At 42.7% G+C, this 16,210-nt stretch overlaps 1 protein-coding gene across 4 annotated transcripts; it reads right to left on the bottom strand.

The window, feature by feature from the left end:
* Window positions 1-1,118: 1,118 nt before the first annotated feature.
* On the bottom strand, window positions 1,119-15,977 carry zdhhc1 (zinc finger DHHC-type containing 1). Of its 4 annotated transcripts, none has more exons than XM_067492536.1 (11): window positions 15,397-15,977; window positions 14,346-14,616; window positions 13,954-14,129; window positions 8,201-8,302; window positions 7,787-7,911; window positions 7,368-7,523; window positions 6,971-7,089; window positions 6,511-6,599; window positions 4,912-5,032; window positions 4,422-4,506; window positions 1,119-3,470 (listed from the first exon to the last, which is right to left on the bottom strand). In XM_067492536.1, the coding sequence occupies exons 2-11, from the start codon at window positions 14,559-14,561 to the stop codon at window positions 2,971-2,973; spliced, it is 1,689 nt and encodes a 562-aa protein (XP_067348637.1). In that variant the 5' UTR covers window positions 14,562-14,616; window positions 15,397-15,977; the 3' UTR covers window positions 1,119-2,970. The 4 variants fall into 4 exon arrangements, with proteins under 4 accessions (XP_067348637.1, XP_067348661.1, XP_067348653.1 ...); XM_067492560.1 differs by having other exon boundaries at window positions 8,201-8,299; XM_067492552.1 differs by having other exon boundaries at window positions 14,346-14,613.
* Window positions 15,978-16,210: the final 233 nt, after the last annotated feature.

Raw genomic sequence — 16,210 nt, 5'->3', positions numbered from 1 at the left:
ATTTAATTCAGCAGCAGAGAAAACAAACTCCTCATCACTGAGACTGTCGACTGCTGCGGCCCAATCACAAATACAGTTTGGAAAAACCAAATTCACCCTGCAACCATTTCTGTTTGAGTTTTATCTTCATGTGGACCTTGTGTGACCTGCTGCCTTTTCCTCATTAAATCTGCAGAGTCCAACACTGAACAGCTCCTAACAATTATTATCTCTGATCGTCTGAACCACAGAGCTCGATTATTATGTGACCCATGTTCACCATCCTGCTGACTTTACCTGCAGGACAAAGAAACTCAGCTTTATTGTTCATTACATTAAAAATACCATCTGTTGTTTTGTTGCTTCTAATTAACAATTTGTCTATCACATGTACAAACTAAAAGGGGCCTTGTGACTCAGTGGTAGAGCATTGGGTTGAGAAGCAGAAGGTCGTGGGTTTGAATCCCACTCCACCAGGTGTGGCCCAGCATAACCACCATGATCCACCTTGGTGCCAGTCCCAAGCCTGGATAAAATGGAGAAGTATAAAATGGAGGGGTTGCGGTAGGAAGCCGGGGGCCCGGATAAAAAGAACAAAGACCTGAAGGGAGAAGCTGAAAATCGGCAATGTTATTTTGTTACATGTACAAACTCTGAAGTCAGAAGAAAAGAGTTCAGTGAACCAGCTTCATGAGACCATCTATCAAAATCCAGTGTGCTGCCTGAGATACGACCAGTGTCAATGAGCAGATAGTCCCAGAAAGGCAGCAAAAAGCAACCATGGCCTCTGTGGAGGAACCTGCTGCAGCTGGAACAGAACAGTTTCTGTCTGAATGAAGAGTCAACACAGTTCAGGAAGATGCGACTCAAACTAAACCTTGTTTCAAACTGCAACTGCAGTTTTTTTTTCCTTTTCACACATGGAACCACAGCCACAGGTGAGGTAAGACTTTCTGCATCTCAAAGCTGCTGTATAAAGCATGTTTCAGGCCGAAGCAGGTCTCACATTCCAGGTCCTGAAGCAGCACTTTTAGGACTAATTTTTCAGAAGAGCAATAACACGATTCTTACACTGCAGAGGTTACTGACAGTAAGGCTCAGCATTGACATTTGGACAAAAACAGACGATACCGATCCGATGAGATTTCACCATTTATTGTTAAACAGGCAAATATCAGCAGAGAAAAAACTTCTCAGAGGAAACATCTGCAGCACCTCAGTGTAACATTTTGATAAATCCTATATTTCTATAACTGAAACTAAACCTGTAGCTGCAGACTGAAGCAGTTAGCTTAAAGAAATGGGAAGCTCTTCTAAACGTCAATGATGAGCTTGATAATTCTGGTTTGTTTCATCAGAACTGAAAACAAAGCGTATAAACAACAGTTTTCCTGTAGAAAAACGCTGAGACATTAGCGACAGGATGATTTGTCTCAGTACGTTCACGCTCCTAAACTTGTGTTTTTGACTGATCTGTGTTCAACAAGGAGCAGAAGGAAACAAAGCATAGTGAAGCACTGAGCTGGGGGACAATTTTAGGTTAAATGTTGTCATGTCTGAACCCACAGTATTATATGTATTATATGTATGTATTATATAGAGACAAAAAATTAAACATTTACCTGTGTTTATGTTGTTTAAAGCCCTATTCTTCATACGTGGATTAACAGGTTAGTCAGAAATTTTGTTGATCCTGGATCTGTTTGGTTCTTCATGTCAAGCTAATTGTCCCAGCAACAGATCAACAATCTCAGAACTACTAAGGAGCTGGTTTGTTCTCAGGCTTAGTCAGTGGAAACATGATTAACTCTTAGATTTCAACAGGGTTGGAGCAGTAGATTGTCCGACTATGGATGTGCTGTTTCCCTATGAGCAAACCACGGAAATCAGGACGATGATAAAAAGTTATGCGTTAAAATTTAAAAACTGTTCTGTGCCATTCAACAGTATGTGGGTCTAATTAAACAGGTTAATCTGTCACCAACAGAAGTCTGCCATTCACCACTTTTTGTACGTGTGCATTAGAAAGGTGATCAGATAATAAAAGTGTCAATTTTTAAACGGATTTATCTGCAGTAAAGTCTCCTACATTAATGTTAGTACAGGAGTCAAACACAGGCACCAGTTTGAAGAATATTCTTGTAACTTTACTTTCACCTGTACTCAGGTTCTATAAAGATTCATCATCAGATCAGTGGACATGCTATTGTGGTGCCATTAGATTAATTTTTCCCTGTCTTTGTGTATTTTTGCAGCATCTTTAAATTCTTCATAGCCACTCTTAAAAATGTGCTGTCAACTTGCTTTTTTTCCCCTCTCTCTTTCATCATTAATATGTAGCCAATGGGAAACCTGCTCATTAAGGTTTCTAGAGTCGATGTACCACAAGAACTTCTCAGATGATAAATTCCAGCTTTTCTACTCTGACATAACCAGCTAACCTGATCCAGGATTAGAACGTCCAGCGTTATGTTGATCTTGGATCTGTTAAGCCACGTACAAAGAAATGGGTCCAGATGGGTGTGGGGGCTACATAAATGCCTACAAGATGAAAGAGGAATTAAAGCTATGAATGCAGGTCAAAGTGTAAAAAATAAAATTAAATGTAGTGAGTTTTAATTATTATGTTTTCTGTTTCTGTATAAAGTTTTTCATGTTGTAGTAATTTAATTTATACTGGTTGAGCTCCACAAGCTGCTGTTAGCATTAGCATTAGCATGATTGAAATAATCCCTTCTAGTGTCTGTCCAGCTGCTAACTGGGAGACAACAGGAAGAGTTTATCATAGAGGGGGGTCCAGGTTTATAGGCTCGGTGACAAACTGAATTCTTTCAAGTGTAACAACTGTGACAGGGAGGATTTCACCCATTTGCATAAAATGAAAAAACTAAACCAATAAAATCTGATAGAAAAACTAAAATAGAGACCGAAAATAGTTGTGCAGCTGCAGAGATGCAGCACAATGTGTCTGAAAGTTCCTAGGGTCTCAGGTCACCACTCCATCCAGGAGGCTGTATTTGAACCCAGTGATGCACGAGACGCTGGTCTGGACCCGGACCTGGAGCAGGGTCTGGAGATGGTCCTCCTGCCCAGACTGAGGGCCTCCTCTCTTGGTTTCGCGGCCTCCCCGCTTGCCCGGCTGACAAACACAGTGGGAGGTTGGGTGGAGGCCATCTCAAACCTCAGCTCCACTGCACTCTTATTTGTAAGGGAGGAGGACTTCCTGTTAGTCCTGGGCTGGGGGGAGGGTTGGGGGAACACAGGGGTGGCTCTGTGGGATGACACATCCCCAGCAGCTGAGGACAAAGAGCACAGTTTGGCTAGTGCCACCGGGATCTCCTCCAGGGACTCTGCAGAGTCCGAGTGGTACTCAGCGGGAGGTCCGGCAGCCTGGACTTGGCCCGGGGTGGGGACCAGGGGGGGCAGGGAGGCCCTTAGGGGGAATGCTGGGAAAGGGAGTTGCTGACTCAGGGACCCATTTGTGGGCTCCGCTGCAGGTTGAGACACAAAGGTTTGTTTAGTTAACAGTAAAGTAACGGCAGATCAGATCATTTCAGAGGAAGCAGAGAATCAAGTCCCAGCTGTTCATAAAGTTTTGTGTGTTTCAGCTTCTACGAGTCTGAACCAAAGCCATGTCACATCTGAAAACTGATTTTATTACACACAAATTAGTTTAATGGTTTCAGCTGCAGCCAATTAACATATTTAAGGTTTGTTATTAAGTACATATGCATGTTGAACATACATATTACAAAGAAATTCCTTCTCTCTATTTAAACAATCCTGCTGGCGGGGGCAGTGGGCAGCCACAGGCAACATCCAGCGAGATTGTCTCGCTCAAGGACACATGGTGCATGGGCTGGGATTTAAAGAGAGACTTCTGCATCCCATGCTGATGCTCTATCCACTGATCCGCCAGGCTGCAGGATCTGTTCCATTGATGAAGCTGAAACATTTCTTCGAATAGCACTGTATTTTATTGTGCTCTCCCTGACTTTCTCCCTGCTTTGTACCTTGTTCTGAACAAAATAACTAATTGTAAATGTAAAATGTATTCTTTATCCTGAATCTGACTAAACATCCTAAAAACTGAGGTAAAAACAGCAACACATCACCAGAGAAATGTAGAACTTTGAGTGATAACAGAGCAACAGACGGGAGACGAGAAAACAATCAGAATCTTTTCACATTTGTCTCTCTCTCTCTCTCACCACAATAACTGATTAACTCTCTCAAGTCTTTAAAACTATATGGTTAAATCACCACAGCTGCTTCATGTGATAAAGACTATGCTTCGTGAAATTTTCACTTTAAACTTTCACAGAAAAGAAGCTGACTCATTGCGGTATGTCTTGTTTTCAGACATCTGCAATAAGAAAGTCGTCAGGTAAACACCTGCTTACTGTGCGTTACTGTGTTTTAGTGTGTGCTGGAGTGTGTACCGGGGCCTGGGCCTGTACTTGGGCAGTGCTCTCTCTCCACTTCTGCTGGAACTTTACAGACCTTCTTCTTTTTTTTCTTTTTCTTCTGTGAAAACACAAACAGAAACAGCTTTAGTCTCAATGAACACCTTACATTTACTGTAAACTCTAGTGGAATGAAGTGTGAGCTCTGCTATGTGTCTAAAGCTCCACCTGCACCACCCACTCAGTGTTGGTGTCAAGCTCAGGGGGTTTCTGCAAAGCTTTATTTACTCGTAATATAATCCTGTGCTTAAACATTCAAATGACTTAACAAGTCAATATCAATAATGTACAAACAAATTTACAGATTGATTTAGGTCACTGTTTATTTCATTAGTAGTTGTAGTAGTAGTTTACATGAGCACATCAGCCCGACTCATCAGTTCCTGAGTCTGACCTCTGCAGAATCGGTCAATGGTATCGACGCTTTAACAGGTCAGTGTGTGAGATTCATGTGTGTGTATTTTACCTGTGTGTGTCGCTGTGTATGTGCTGCTGCTGCTGCTTTCAGCGCTGTAGACAAAGTAGCCACGGTTTCTTCCTCAATATCAGCACTGGACACACTCCTCACTTTGCCATTGGCCAAGAACCTGACACACAGACACATATAGACAAGTTCTTGTGTTTTCCAGCTGTTGTCTAACCTGTGATGCTCCAACAGACTCAGGCTGTACATGTTAACACTTCACAGGTACACACTGACTGATGAAAATTTACCCAATTCATGGTTCTGTTCATACCCCCATATTTGTCTTTTAGGTTTTTGACCCTGACCCTGCAGCACAGCTGAGTTGTAGCTTTGTCGTCTAAATAAACAGTGTTACTTTCTTAACACAAAGTCAGCACATAAAGCAGTTGCAGAGTGTATTAAACTTGCAGGTATCAGGGAGCTGCTATTGAGAGGTGGGGCTTTTGTAACAGGGTGGCAGCAGATTATTGGTAGAGGGAGGGTGTAAAATGAGACTGTGGATTTGGGTCTCATTTTCAGAACAGTTACTGATGACTGATAACTCACTCTGGGAACATGATGTTAGATCCCATTATTATCATCCAGCTCCATGAGAGAAATGCAGCTTAAAGCTATACTCAAAATCTTGTGAACTGAAACGTTGTTTTTTTTTCATTCAGCAAAGGGAATAACTGTTGTTTCTGAATAGAAAACTTAGTAAAGTGCAGAATATGGACTAAACTGTCAAAATAGCAGCTTCATAATTAACTCAGAATTACCTTTTTATCCAAATCGTTATAACAAATTCAATTCACCTGAACTGACCCCAGCCCCACCAACACACAATACCAGCCATAGGGGATCACGTGTCTCCATTTGTAATGACCATTACAGCCTTGAGACTGTCTCACTCTGACTAAACACGTGTAGACTGTAGCTGCTGTTATTTTACATCATAAATCACTGTGGTCATCACACAACAACAGGTTCCATGAATTTGTCCTTGTGTGAGGAGTGTGAGGAACAGGTGGCTCAGCAACAGAAACTTCATTAACAAACCATTTCTATAGCTGAATTATCACAGCAGAGAGATGATCTACATTGAAATCCTGCTGAGCCCAGAATTTACATTTACATTTACATTTAGTCATATACCAGAATGATATGAATTTGTTGGTCTGCAGTTTCACGTTGACCATTACAAACATTATTTTAGTTTTGGTTCATATATCAATACTAGAATATTTCAGAATTAAATGTTTTGTTTTGTTATTGTTTTAATCAAGCACTTGTCCCACACTTTTCTAGTGTTTTTTGAGTAAAATCTGTTGCTTTAATGAAGAAAACTCAACTGAGAGTCTGAATCTGTGTACAGCAAAAGTTATTTATACACAGAGTACTCTCCCTGTTTGCTTCCTAGAAGTCACAGCCAAAGAATCTCTTTCTGCACACATTGTTTTCTCCAACGAAAGCTGTCTCCATGGCAACAGGTCCAGCCTCATTGTGTTAGGAAATGTTTACAGAGATGTGTCAGGATCTAGTCAGATTGGGAGCCTGACCTGGACCTCTGCAGGGACCTTGGTTTAGTTCTGATGAGGTGTTAACAGAACCAGGACTTACTCTGCCTCCCTTCTAACAGACACAGTTGGGGGTTCCTGCACGTCCAGCTGGGGGTTGGTGTAACCCAGTTTCCCTGAGTAGTTCACATCCTGAGCGGGGACAACGCAGGACAGAAAAATTATTTAATATCCCTTCCTGAATCAGAGCCAGCGTGGCTCCCAGCCCTTAGTGTTGGATTGAGCCGATCAAGTGACTGTATCCCTAATGTATTTTCTGCAGCCACAACACCGCCACACATGCAATTCCCAAATAACTTTAGACACAAGTGTGCTCTAATTTTGAGTGACATACATAAGTGAAATTATGGCAGTGTGGGCTGCAGATGTGTCTGCAGACATTTTTAGCAAAGACAACGGTATTTTAGAGATTGGCCCAAGTGATCAGTCAACCAATCCATTAGTCAATCACCTATATTGATCACTAGACCCCCCAAACCCCCTGACCTGAGGTGTGTGGTTACCTTGATAATGGAAGGAGCTGCTGTCTCCTTCCCTGATCCTGGTCCTGGTTTCCTGGGGTCTCTGTCATGACGATGACGCTGCCGCACAATATATTCGTACGTACTTAGTCTGTTCCACACTGCAACACATTTAGATATTGTATATTAGTACTAGTATAAAAAGTACTGTATTAAGTACAAGAGTTAGACCTGTTTAGGGTCCACAATCTCAAAATAATCTGTCATCTCCCTTGATGTGAAAACACTAAATCTTGTTTTACATATTCAGATTCCTGAACATCATGTGTTTTACATTGCATTTATATTTAATCTTTTTTATTGTTAGATGTGAGAATAAAACAGGGAGACCATTGAGCAGGCAGACAGATAAATACACAAACAGATGTGCATGTCTTACTAAGGTAGATGTGGAAGCAGAGCAGGTGACAGAGTAGCACAGATGACAACAGAGCCAGAGCAATGGTGATAGCAGCCAGAGCAGGAATCACTGCTGCTGCTGACCTGAGAGGAGCCACAGGCAGGAACACAAACCACACAGCTGTGTCGTTCCTCACTGCAAAACAAACAAACACACACACACACACACACACACACACACACACACACACACACACACACACACACACACACACACACACACACACACACACGTTAACTGTGGTTTCAGGTGGACTGAGGATCAATCAGACATTCTCTCATCATTAGGATGTTTCTCAGAAAATTTCATGTTCAATACATTTTAATCTCAGAACCATCTCCTGCTGTAACCTAGCAACACAAACACAAAAACATACATGTTGCAGGGTCATATTTTACCCAGAAAGTGTTTATCAGTACGCAGTTGGGATGGGTCCAGAAAAAACTCGATGAAGATGTAGGAGGACACAACCAGAACCAGACAGACCCCCAACAGAGCTGAGACTACGCTTTGCAGAAATAACCTGGGGGGTACACAAAATACTGCTGAGTACACAAGAGAATCAGTTTTTAGTCTTTTACACAGTTTAAGTGGGGGGTGTTGGGGGTTAGTGTATGCGTTCTATATGATGGAAAACATTCAGTTGGAGGAACAGATTTCTGAGAGTCATCTCCTGCTTGCCGTGAGAACAGACTGAACAAACTAGACTGAACCAACACATTAAATGTTTTATCATATAATAATTATATAATTTTCATACGCCAAATAATGTGTACCACAGCATGTACAGTAAAGTATTTGCAGAAACTGACTTGTAGTTCCTCCTGCCCACACAGTTGTTGAGCCAGCGACAATGATGGTCAAAGTTCTCCACACACTTGTTACAGGCCTTGCAGTGCTTCGATTCCGGGCTCCTGGAACAAGACAACACACACTGTACCACAAATATACTTGTGGTTGAAATAGATAGTTGCACTTTAGTATTTACATTTAACATTATTTAATAAAATATTATTTGATGATCACATAAAATTACAGAGAAAATCACAAACTACTCTGATTCCCTAGCGTATAGAATAACCTCTATGTGAGGACGTTTAAAAAGCAACAGGAGTTAAACACAGAATCAGAACCAGAGATGTTGTTTAAAAAGCAGTTTCCAGAGAACTTCACACATCTTTGGAGCTGAAGATAAAATCGAAGCTGATAATTTATTCATGGATTTATTTTATTCAATAACTCTGCCGAAACTCGTTGTACTGTGAAGAAACCACGCTGTTGGGTTCGAGTGGCTGCTCCTCTGAGGAATCCTGAGAGAAACCAGCCCACTGACCTGGTTTACATAGAATCACAGTGATTTACATTAGAGCTCCTGCTTCACTGAGCACATTTTTTAATTTAGGCGAGGCTGCATTAAACATGTCAAATGCTCACAGAGAACATTTTTAAAATTAACAGCAATTTCATGATAAATCAAGATTTCTTTTTACATTTATTTATTTGAAAAAAGCAAAATTGTTTTTTACATTATTATTCGTTATTGTAATTAGAAGTAGCAGGGGGCGGCTGTAGATCAGTTGGTAAAGGCAGTCGTCCACGGACCACAGGGTCAGTGGTTCGATCCCGAACCCTGGCTATATGTCGTGTCTCTGGGCAAGACACTGAGCCCCTAACAGCATTCCCCACCCCAGCTGTGCAGTGCCGGTCCAAGCCCGGTAGAAATTGGGGAGGGTTGTCAGGACGGGCATCCGGCATAAAAAAAAATTGTATATGTACAATGTATATATGTATATGTGTGTGTGTATATATATATATATATATATAAATTGGAAGTAGCAGTAGTAGTAAGTTTAGTGTTACCACCACTATGCCCCTAAAAATTTAATAATTGAAAAATGTAATTATTAATAGAAAAATTAAATTAACTTTTTAAAAAGGGCCAATAACTTCACTGAGTTACTGAAATCCACATAGGGGATGAGGTAGAGTTTTTCTGTAGAACATGGATTTCTCTGCCTATACATCACATGGAGAGATGAGTCTTGGGACTTAAAACACGTTTTATTGAAAGTAGCAATATATAATGCAACCGCAAGGGGGCACAAGCCAGTGTCTTCTTGTGCCAGTTCCAAGTCTGGATAAATGCAGAGGGTTGTGGCAGGAAGGGCATCCGACGTAAAACACATGCCAAATCAAACATGCGAATCGTGACAAAGACTTCCATACCGGATCGGTCGGGGCCCGGGTTAACAACGACCGCCACCGGTGCTGTTGACCTACAGGGTACCGGTGGAAATTGGACTACTGTTGGTCGAAGACGAAGAAGAAGAGGAGGAAGGTGTGTTCGTAGGCAGAGAGAGAAGAGGAAAGCTAAGAATGTAGGACTGACAGTAGGGACTTTGCATCATGTCGATCAACTCCCTAGCCTTCCCTGTCATAGTACCAACATTCAGAGAAGGAAGGTGGACATACTGTGTGTCCAGGAGACCAGGTGGAAAGGCAGCAAGGCTAGAAGCTTAGGAGCAGGGTTTAAGTTGTTTTACCATGGGTCAGATAGAAAGAGAAATGGAGTAGGAGTTATATTGAAAGAGGATTTTGTGAGGAATGTTCTAGAGGTGAAAAGAGTATCAGACAGGTTGATGAGTCTGAAGCTGGAAGTTGAAGGCGTGATGTTCAATGTTGTGAGTGGTTATGCCCCACAGGTAGGATGTGAGTTAGAAGAGAAGGAGAAATTCTGGAGTGAGTTAGATGAAGTGATGCAGAGCATCTCCAGAGGTGAGAGAGTTGTCATTGGTGCAGATTTCAATGGGCATGTAGGTGAAGGGAACAGAGGTGATGAGACTGTTATGGGCAGGTTTGGTGTTCAGGACAGGAACGCAGAAGGTCAGATGGTGGTTGACTTTGCAAAGAGGATGGAAATGGCTGTAGTAAACACTTTCTTTCAGAAGAGGCAGGAACATAGGGTGACGTACAAGAGCGGAGGGAGAAGCACTCAGGTAGACTACATCTTGTGTAGACGTTGTAATCTGAAAGAGATCAGTGACTGTAAAGCATTGGTAGGGGAGAGTGTAGCCAGACAACACAGGATGGTGGTGTGTAAAATGATGCTGGTGGTGAGGAAGATAAGGAGGACTAAGGCAGAGCAGAGGACGAAGTGGTGGAAGTTGAAAAAGGAAGAATGTCGTTTAGTTTTCAGGGATTTGCTGAGACAGACTCTGGGTGGTTTGGAGGTGCTTCCAGATGACTGGACTACTACAGCTAATTTGATCAGGGAGACAGGTAGGAGGGTACTCGGTGTGTCATCTGGAAAGAGGAAAGCGGACAAGGAGACTTGGTGGTGGAACGAGGAAGTTCAGGAGTGTATACAGAGAAAGAGGTTAGCTAAGAAGAAGTGGGACACAGAGGACTGAAGAGAGTAGACAGGAGTACAGGGAGATACAGCGTAAGGTGAAGATAGAGGTGGCAAAGGCCAAACAAAGAGCATATGAGGACTTGTATGCTAGGTTGGACACTAAAGAGGGAGAGGTGGATTTGTACAGGTTGGCCAGACAAAGAGATAGAAAGGATGTGCAGCAGGTTAGGGTGATTAAAGATAAGGATGGAAATGTATTGACAGGTGCCAGGAGTGTGATGGGAAGATGGAAGGAGTACTTTGAAGAGTTGATGAACGAAGAAAATGAAAGGGAACGAAGAGTAGAAGAGGTGACTGGTGTGGAGCAGGAAGTAGCAAAGATTAGTAAGAGTGAAGTGAGGAGGACATTAAAGATGATGAAGAGCGGAAAAGCAGTTGGTCCTGATGACATACCTGTGGAGGTATGGAAGTGTCTAGGAGAGGTGGCAGTAGAGTTTTTGACTAGTTTGTTTAACAAGATCTTGGAGAGTGAGAGGATGCCAGAGGACTGGAGGAAAAGTGTACTGGTACCAATTTTTAAGAACAAGGGAGATGTGCAGAGCTGTGGCAACTACAGAGGAATAAAGCTGAAGAGTCACACAATGAAGTTGTGGGAAAGAGTAGTGGAAGCTCGGCTAAGGGCAGAGGTGAGCATTTGTGAGCAGCAATATGGTTTCATGCCTAGAAAGAGTACAACAGATGCAGTATTTGCTTTGAGGACGCTGATGGAGAAGTACAGAGAGGGTCATAGGGAGTTGCATTGTGTCTTCGTAGATTTAGAAAAAGCGTATGACAGGGTGCCGAGAGAGGAGCTGTGGTATTGTATGAGGACGTCTGGAGTGGCAGAGAAGTATGTTAGAGTGGTGCAGGACATGTATGAGAGCTGTAAGACAGTGGTGAGGTGTGCTGTAGGTGTGACAGAGGAGTTTAAGGTGGAGGTGGGTCTGCATCAAGGATCGGCTTTGAGCCCCTTCTTGTTTGCTCTGGTGATGGACAGACTGACAGATGAGGTTAGACAAGAATCTCCCTGGACTATGATGTTTGCAGATGACATTGTTATTTGTAGTGAGAGCAGGGAGCAGGTGGAGGAAAATCTAGAGAGGTGGAGGTCTGCTCTGGAAAACAGAGGAATGAAGCTTAGCCGCAGCAAGACAGAATACATGTGTGTCAATGAGAGGGACCCAGGTGGAATGGTGAGGTTACAGGGAGCAGAGGTGAAGAAGGTGCAGGACTTTAAGTACTTAGGGTCAACGGTTCAGAGCAACGGTGAGTGTGGAAAAGAGGTGAAGAGGCGAGTGCAGGCAGGTTGGAACGGGTGGAGAAAAGTGTCAGGTGTGTTGTGTGATAAAAGAGTATCAGCGAGAATGAAAGGAAAGATGTTCAAGACGGTGGTGAGACCAGCAATGTTGTTCGGCTTAGAGACAGTGGCACTGAAGAAAAGACAGGAGGCAGAGCTGGAGGTAGCAGAGCTTAAGATGTTGAGGTTTTCTTTGGGAGTGACGAGGATGGACAGGATCAGGAATGAGTACATCAGAGGGACAGCTCATGTTAGATGTTTTGGAGATAAAGTCAGAGAGGCCAGATTGAGGTGGTTTGGACATGTTCAGAGGAGAAACTGTGAATATATCGGTAGAAGGATGCTGAGGTTGGAGCTGCCAGGCAGGAGGTCTAGAGAAAGACCAAAGAGGAGATTTATGGATGTAGTGAGGGAGGACATGAAGTTAGTTGGTGTGAGTGAAGAGGATGCAGAGGATAGAGTTAGATGGAGGCACATGATTCGCTGTGGCGACCCCTGAAAGGGAGCAGCCGAAAGGAAAAGAAGAAGAAGATTGAAAGTAGCAATATAACTCCACAATCAGGGTGAGTTATAGACCCAAGAAATAAAGGGTCTATAATTTTTAACTATAGCTTTATTTTGAAGTATAAAGACAGAATTCAGATCCATTTCAGCAAGTAAAATAAGTATTTGATCCCGAAGCAAAACACTACTTGACACATGAGTACTGGTAGGAAAAACCCTTGTTAGCAAGCGCAGAGGGAAGATGTTTCTTGTACTTTGTTACCAGGGTTGCACACATCTCAGGAGGGATTTTGGTCCACTCTTCTCTACAGATCTACTCTAAAAACTTAAGGTTTTTGGGCTGTCACTTGGCAACTTGAAGTTTCAGTTCCCTCCATAGATTTTGTATAGGATTAAGGTCTGGAGACTTGCTAGACCCCTCCATTATCTTAATGTGCTTCTTCTCGAGCAGCCCCTTTGTTGCCTTGGCGGTATGTTTTGTGTCATTATCATGCTGGAAAAGCCATGCACGACCCATCTTCAGTGTCCTGGCAGAGGGAGGGAGTTTCTCATCCAAGATTTTACAATACATGGCCCCATCCATTGGCCCCTCAATGTGGCGAAGTTGGCCTGTACGTCGCTCCAACAGTTGTCTCCTTCTCACCAAACTTCTTGCTGATGGTATTCCAGCCAGGTGTAGGTCTACAATCTTGTTCCTGACTTCCTTTGACAGCTCTTTGGTCTTGCCCATAGTGTTGATGTTTGAATGGAAGATAGAGATTCTATGGGCAGGTGTCTTTTATACACATACGCTCATTTATAAATAACTAGTTGTTAGGAGCATCTTCTTAAATTGACAGCACTAATCAGTGTACCACATAAGGACATACCTAGTCTGTGGGAGCCAGACTTTTTGTTGGCTGGTAGGGGATCAAATACTTATTTTACTCACTGAAATGCATCTCAGTTTCTAACATTTGTATCATGTATTTTTGGGTGATACTCAGTCTCTATACTTTCGATGTAACCTATAAAAAAATTAGAGACCCTTCATTTCTTTGGCAGTTGGCAAACTTACAAAATCAGCAGGTGATCAAATAAATATTGTTGAAACTTTAACTGCTGAGCAGGTTAACACAGTGACTGGGAAGATGTAAACCATGAGGAACTGAAGCCTGCAAAGACTCTGTCCACTGAGAAACATGACGTCACAGGTACACTCAGGTACAAGAACACAATTGGATGGTCACTACTCTGCCATCCGCTCATATTTTAACGGGAATCAGACATATTTTTTTAGGGTTCTGGTTCCTCTGTAAGAAAGTCTGACTCAAACAGCAGCAGACATGTAGAACATGTGACACATTCAGAGCTTTATCTCTTGTGATACTCACACATCCACCTGGCACAGGTAGCAGTGGCAGTTCTCTATCACATGTGCATGTTTAGAGCGGTCGAACACGGGGACTGGACCCTTGTTGCTCTTAGTTCTGACGTTGTAGTCGCCTGGGTCGATGGACACAGCCATCACGTGGACACACAAGTGACACAAGAACATGATGCCAGTGCACTGACACACAGATCAGGACTCTGGACTGGATCATGTGAGCCAACGACCAAATCAAATGGACTTACAGCAGAAATTACATAATTCTAATTCTCCAGAACCTTCAGGTCTGCTCTCAGCTGTTTACTGGTAAATCTTGCAATACTACTTTATATACCTGATAACATAAAGATTCATAATATAATCATTGTAAAACTGTCAGTAGTGACGTAAGGATACGATATATCCTGCAGGGATCCAGTGAGCTGGCAGCAGGGGAATGAATACACCAAAGCCAGTGATAGCAAAGTAAATGTAGAGCAGCCAGGCCAGCAGCTGAAAGGGGTGGGGAGGCCAACTCCAACCATTGTTTCGAGAGCAGAGTGGCACATCCGCTTGATGTGGGCTATCACCAACCGGTGCCGTGCGGTTCGGGTTTCTACCGCATAAATCCATCCTGCACAGAGTCAGAGCTTTCAGTTAGAGAGCATGGTCTTCCTCGCCAGAGCTGCTGCAAGAGTAAAGAAACGAAACGGTTGTCGAACTGTGTCACAGTTTAATTATTGCACAGCTCCGTAGGTGCAGATTCAGTGAAGAACCGATACTTCTATCAATTAGTGAAATATCTCATATTACGATTACTTTCATTATCACTTTATTTGCTGCTTGTTTTCTGGATTAATCCAAATTTAAAGATTTTCAGTATCAAAGCATGAAAAAACGCAGAAAAAACTGAAAATATAAGGATACACTGGAGAACACTGACACTTAGCAACACATTATCAAGTTTTATTTATCATGATTTAAGAGATTATCTGTATCAACAGCAACTGTCAGACATTTACCAGTTAGAGAAAAGATCATTTTCCAAAATAAATTTACTGTCCACAATCAGCCCACAGCCCGGATTATCTTATTCATAGCATTTCTCAGGAGAACATAAATGAAAATAGATTTTTTTTTTCCTCATTGAATAATGAACAGATAATGAATTTATAAATAAACCAACTAACAACTAGGCAGAGCCCAGAGATCTGGTTATAATTTATTTTACATATCCTTTAACATAATTTTTGTAGTCTAATTTACATTCTGGTTATTTTTGTTGTAACACCTTCGCTCCCCCACAGAAACCATTACGGTTGCGTCTGCTTATGTCTTTAATGTAAACTAAATCAGTGTGAGCTGCAGCTCTGTCGTATCTCTAGAAATCCAGTGACAATGTTCATATCTACAAATGTAAATACGACAAAGACAACTGGGGTGAAAAAACAATAAGAGAGGAGCTCACTTGGTTAGCGCTGGTTAACGGGCCCTCCGGTACGCTTCATTTCATTCCACGGTCCGGGCCTGACTGAAGGCGTGCAGGCCAGCGTGTTCTCGGACGGAGGGACCAGGCTACCGCTGGAGAGAACCGCTCGACTCGGCCAGACACCACAGACCAATGTCAGAGCGTCCCAGTCCAGCAGTTAACTCACATCCATGCCGGCTACAGACTGGGAAGCTAGCTTCCTGATAGCCGTCTACATAGCCGCGCTGAGCCCCCGCGGTTTAACACCTTACCGGGATAATATTTAGATCAACGCGGTGAATTAACTATTGACTGCTACCGTGCTAATGTGCTAACCACAACTACACTCGTTGGTGACGGTGAGGCGGTGCCCGCGGCCGTGAATTAGACGGCAGCCGTAGCGTTTAAATTTTATCCTGGAAAATCATTTTAAATAATTAACGGACACCGATGATTCATCGGTGCTTAACAAACGTAGGATGTTAGTCTATAAGCATTATTATTCTTATTTACATTGCTGCTGCTGCGGCTACTACCGCTGCCGCCTACCACCATTAAAGCGCCGTACGCTGTTTCCTTGGTAACGCTCCAAATCTGTTCTTATTGGTTAGAGGGAGCGTAGCCCCTCCTCCAGTCTGTTGTCATTTTAACAGATCTGAGAGCAGTTTTCCGACTGTAGTGGTGTGTTACAAAGTAATGTCCAGCAGGGGGCGGGAGACCCACGGTCAGCTTGATAAGTAACATTAAAAACTGAACTGAGAGCAGTCATTACACTGTGGTGCTGTGTTATTTTTGCAATGTCCAGCAAGGGGTG

Source organism: Channa argus, chromosome 2 (assembly GCF_033026475.1).
Source record: "Channa argus isolate prfri chromosome 2, Channa argus male v1.0, whole genome shotgun sequence".
NCBI lineage: Eukaryota > Metazoa > Chordata > Actinopteri > Anabantiformes > Channidae > Channa > Channa argus.
This window is presented reverse-complemented; position numbering and strand designations above follow the sequence as displayed.

Excerpts from the sequence above, each read along its gene's own strand:
- zdhhc1 (XM_067492536.1), bottom strand. The coding sequence starts at position 14,561 with ATGGATTTATGCGGTAGAAACCCGAACCGCACGGCACCGGTTGGTGAT. Across the intron at positions 8,303-13,953 it reads TACCTGTGCCAGGTGGATGT|GAGCCCGGAATCGAAGCACT; the intron begins GTGAGTATCACA and ends GTCTTGTTCCAG. Across the intron at positions 3,471-4,421 it reads AAGTACAGGCCCAGGCCCCG|CGGAGCCCACAAATGGGTCC; the intron begins GTACACACTCCA and ends CTCAACCTGCAG.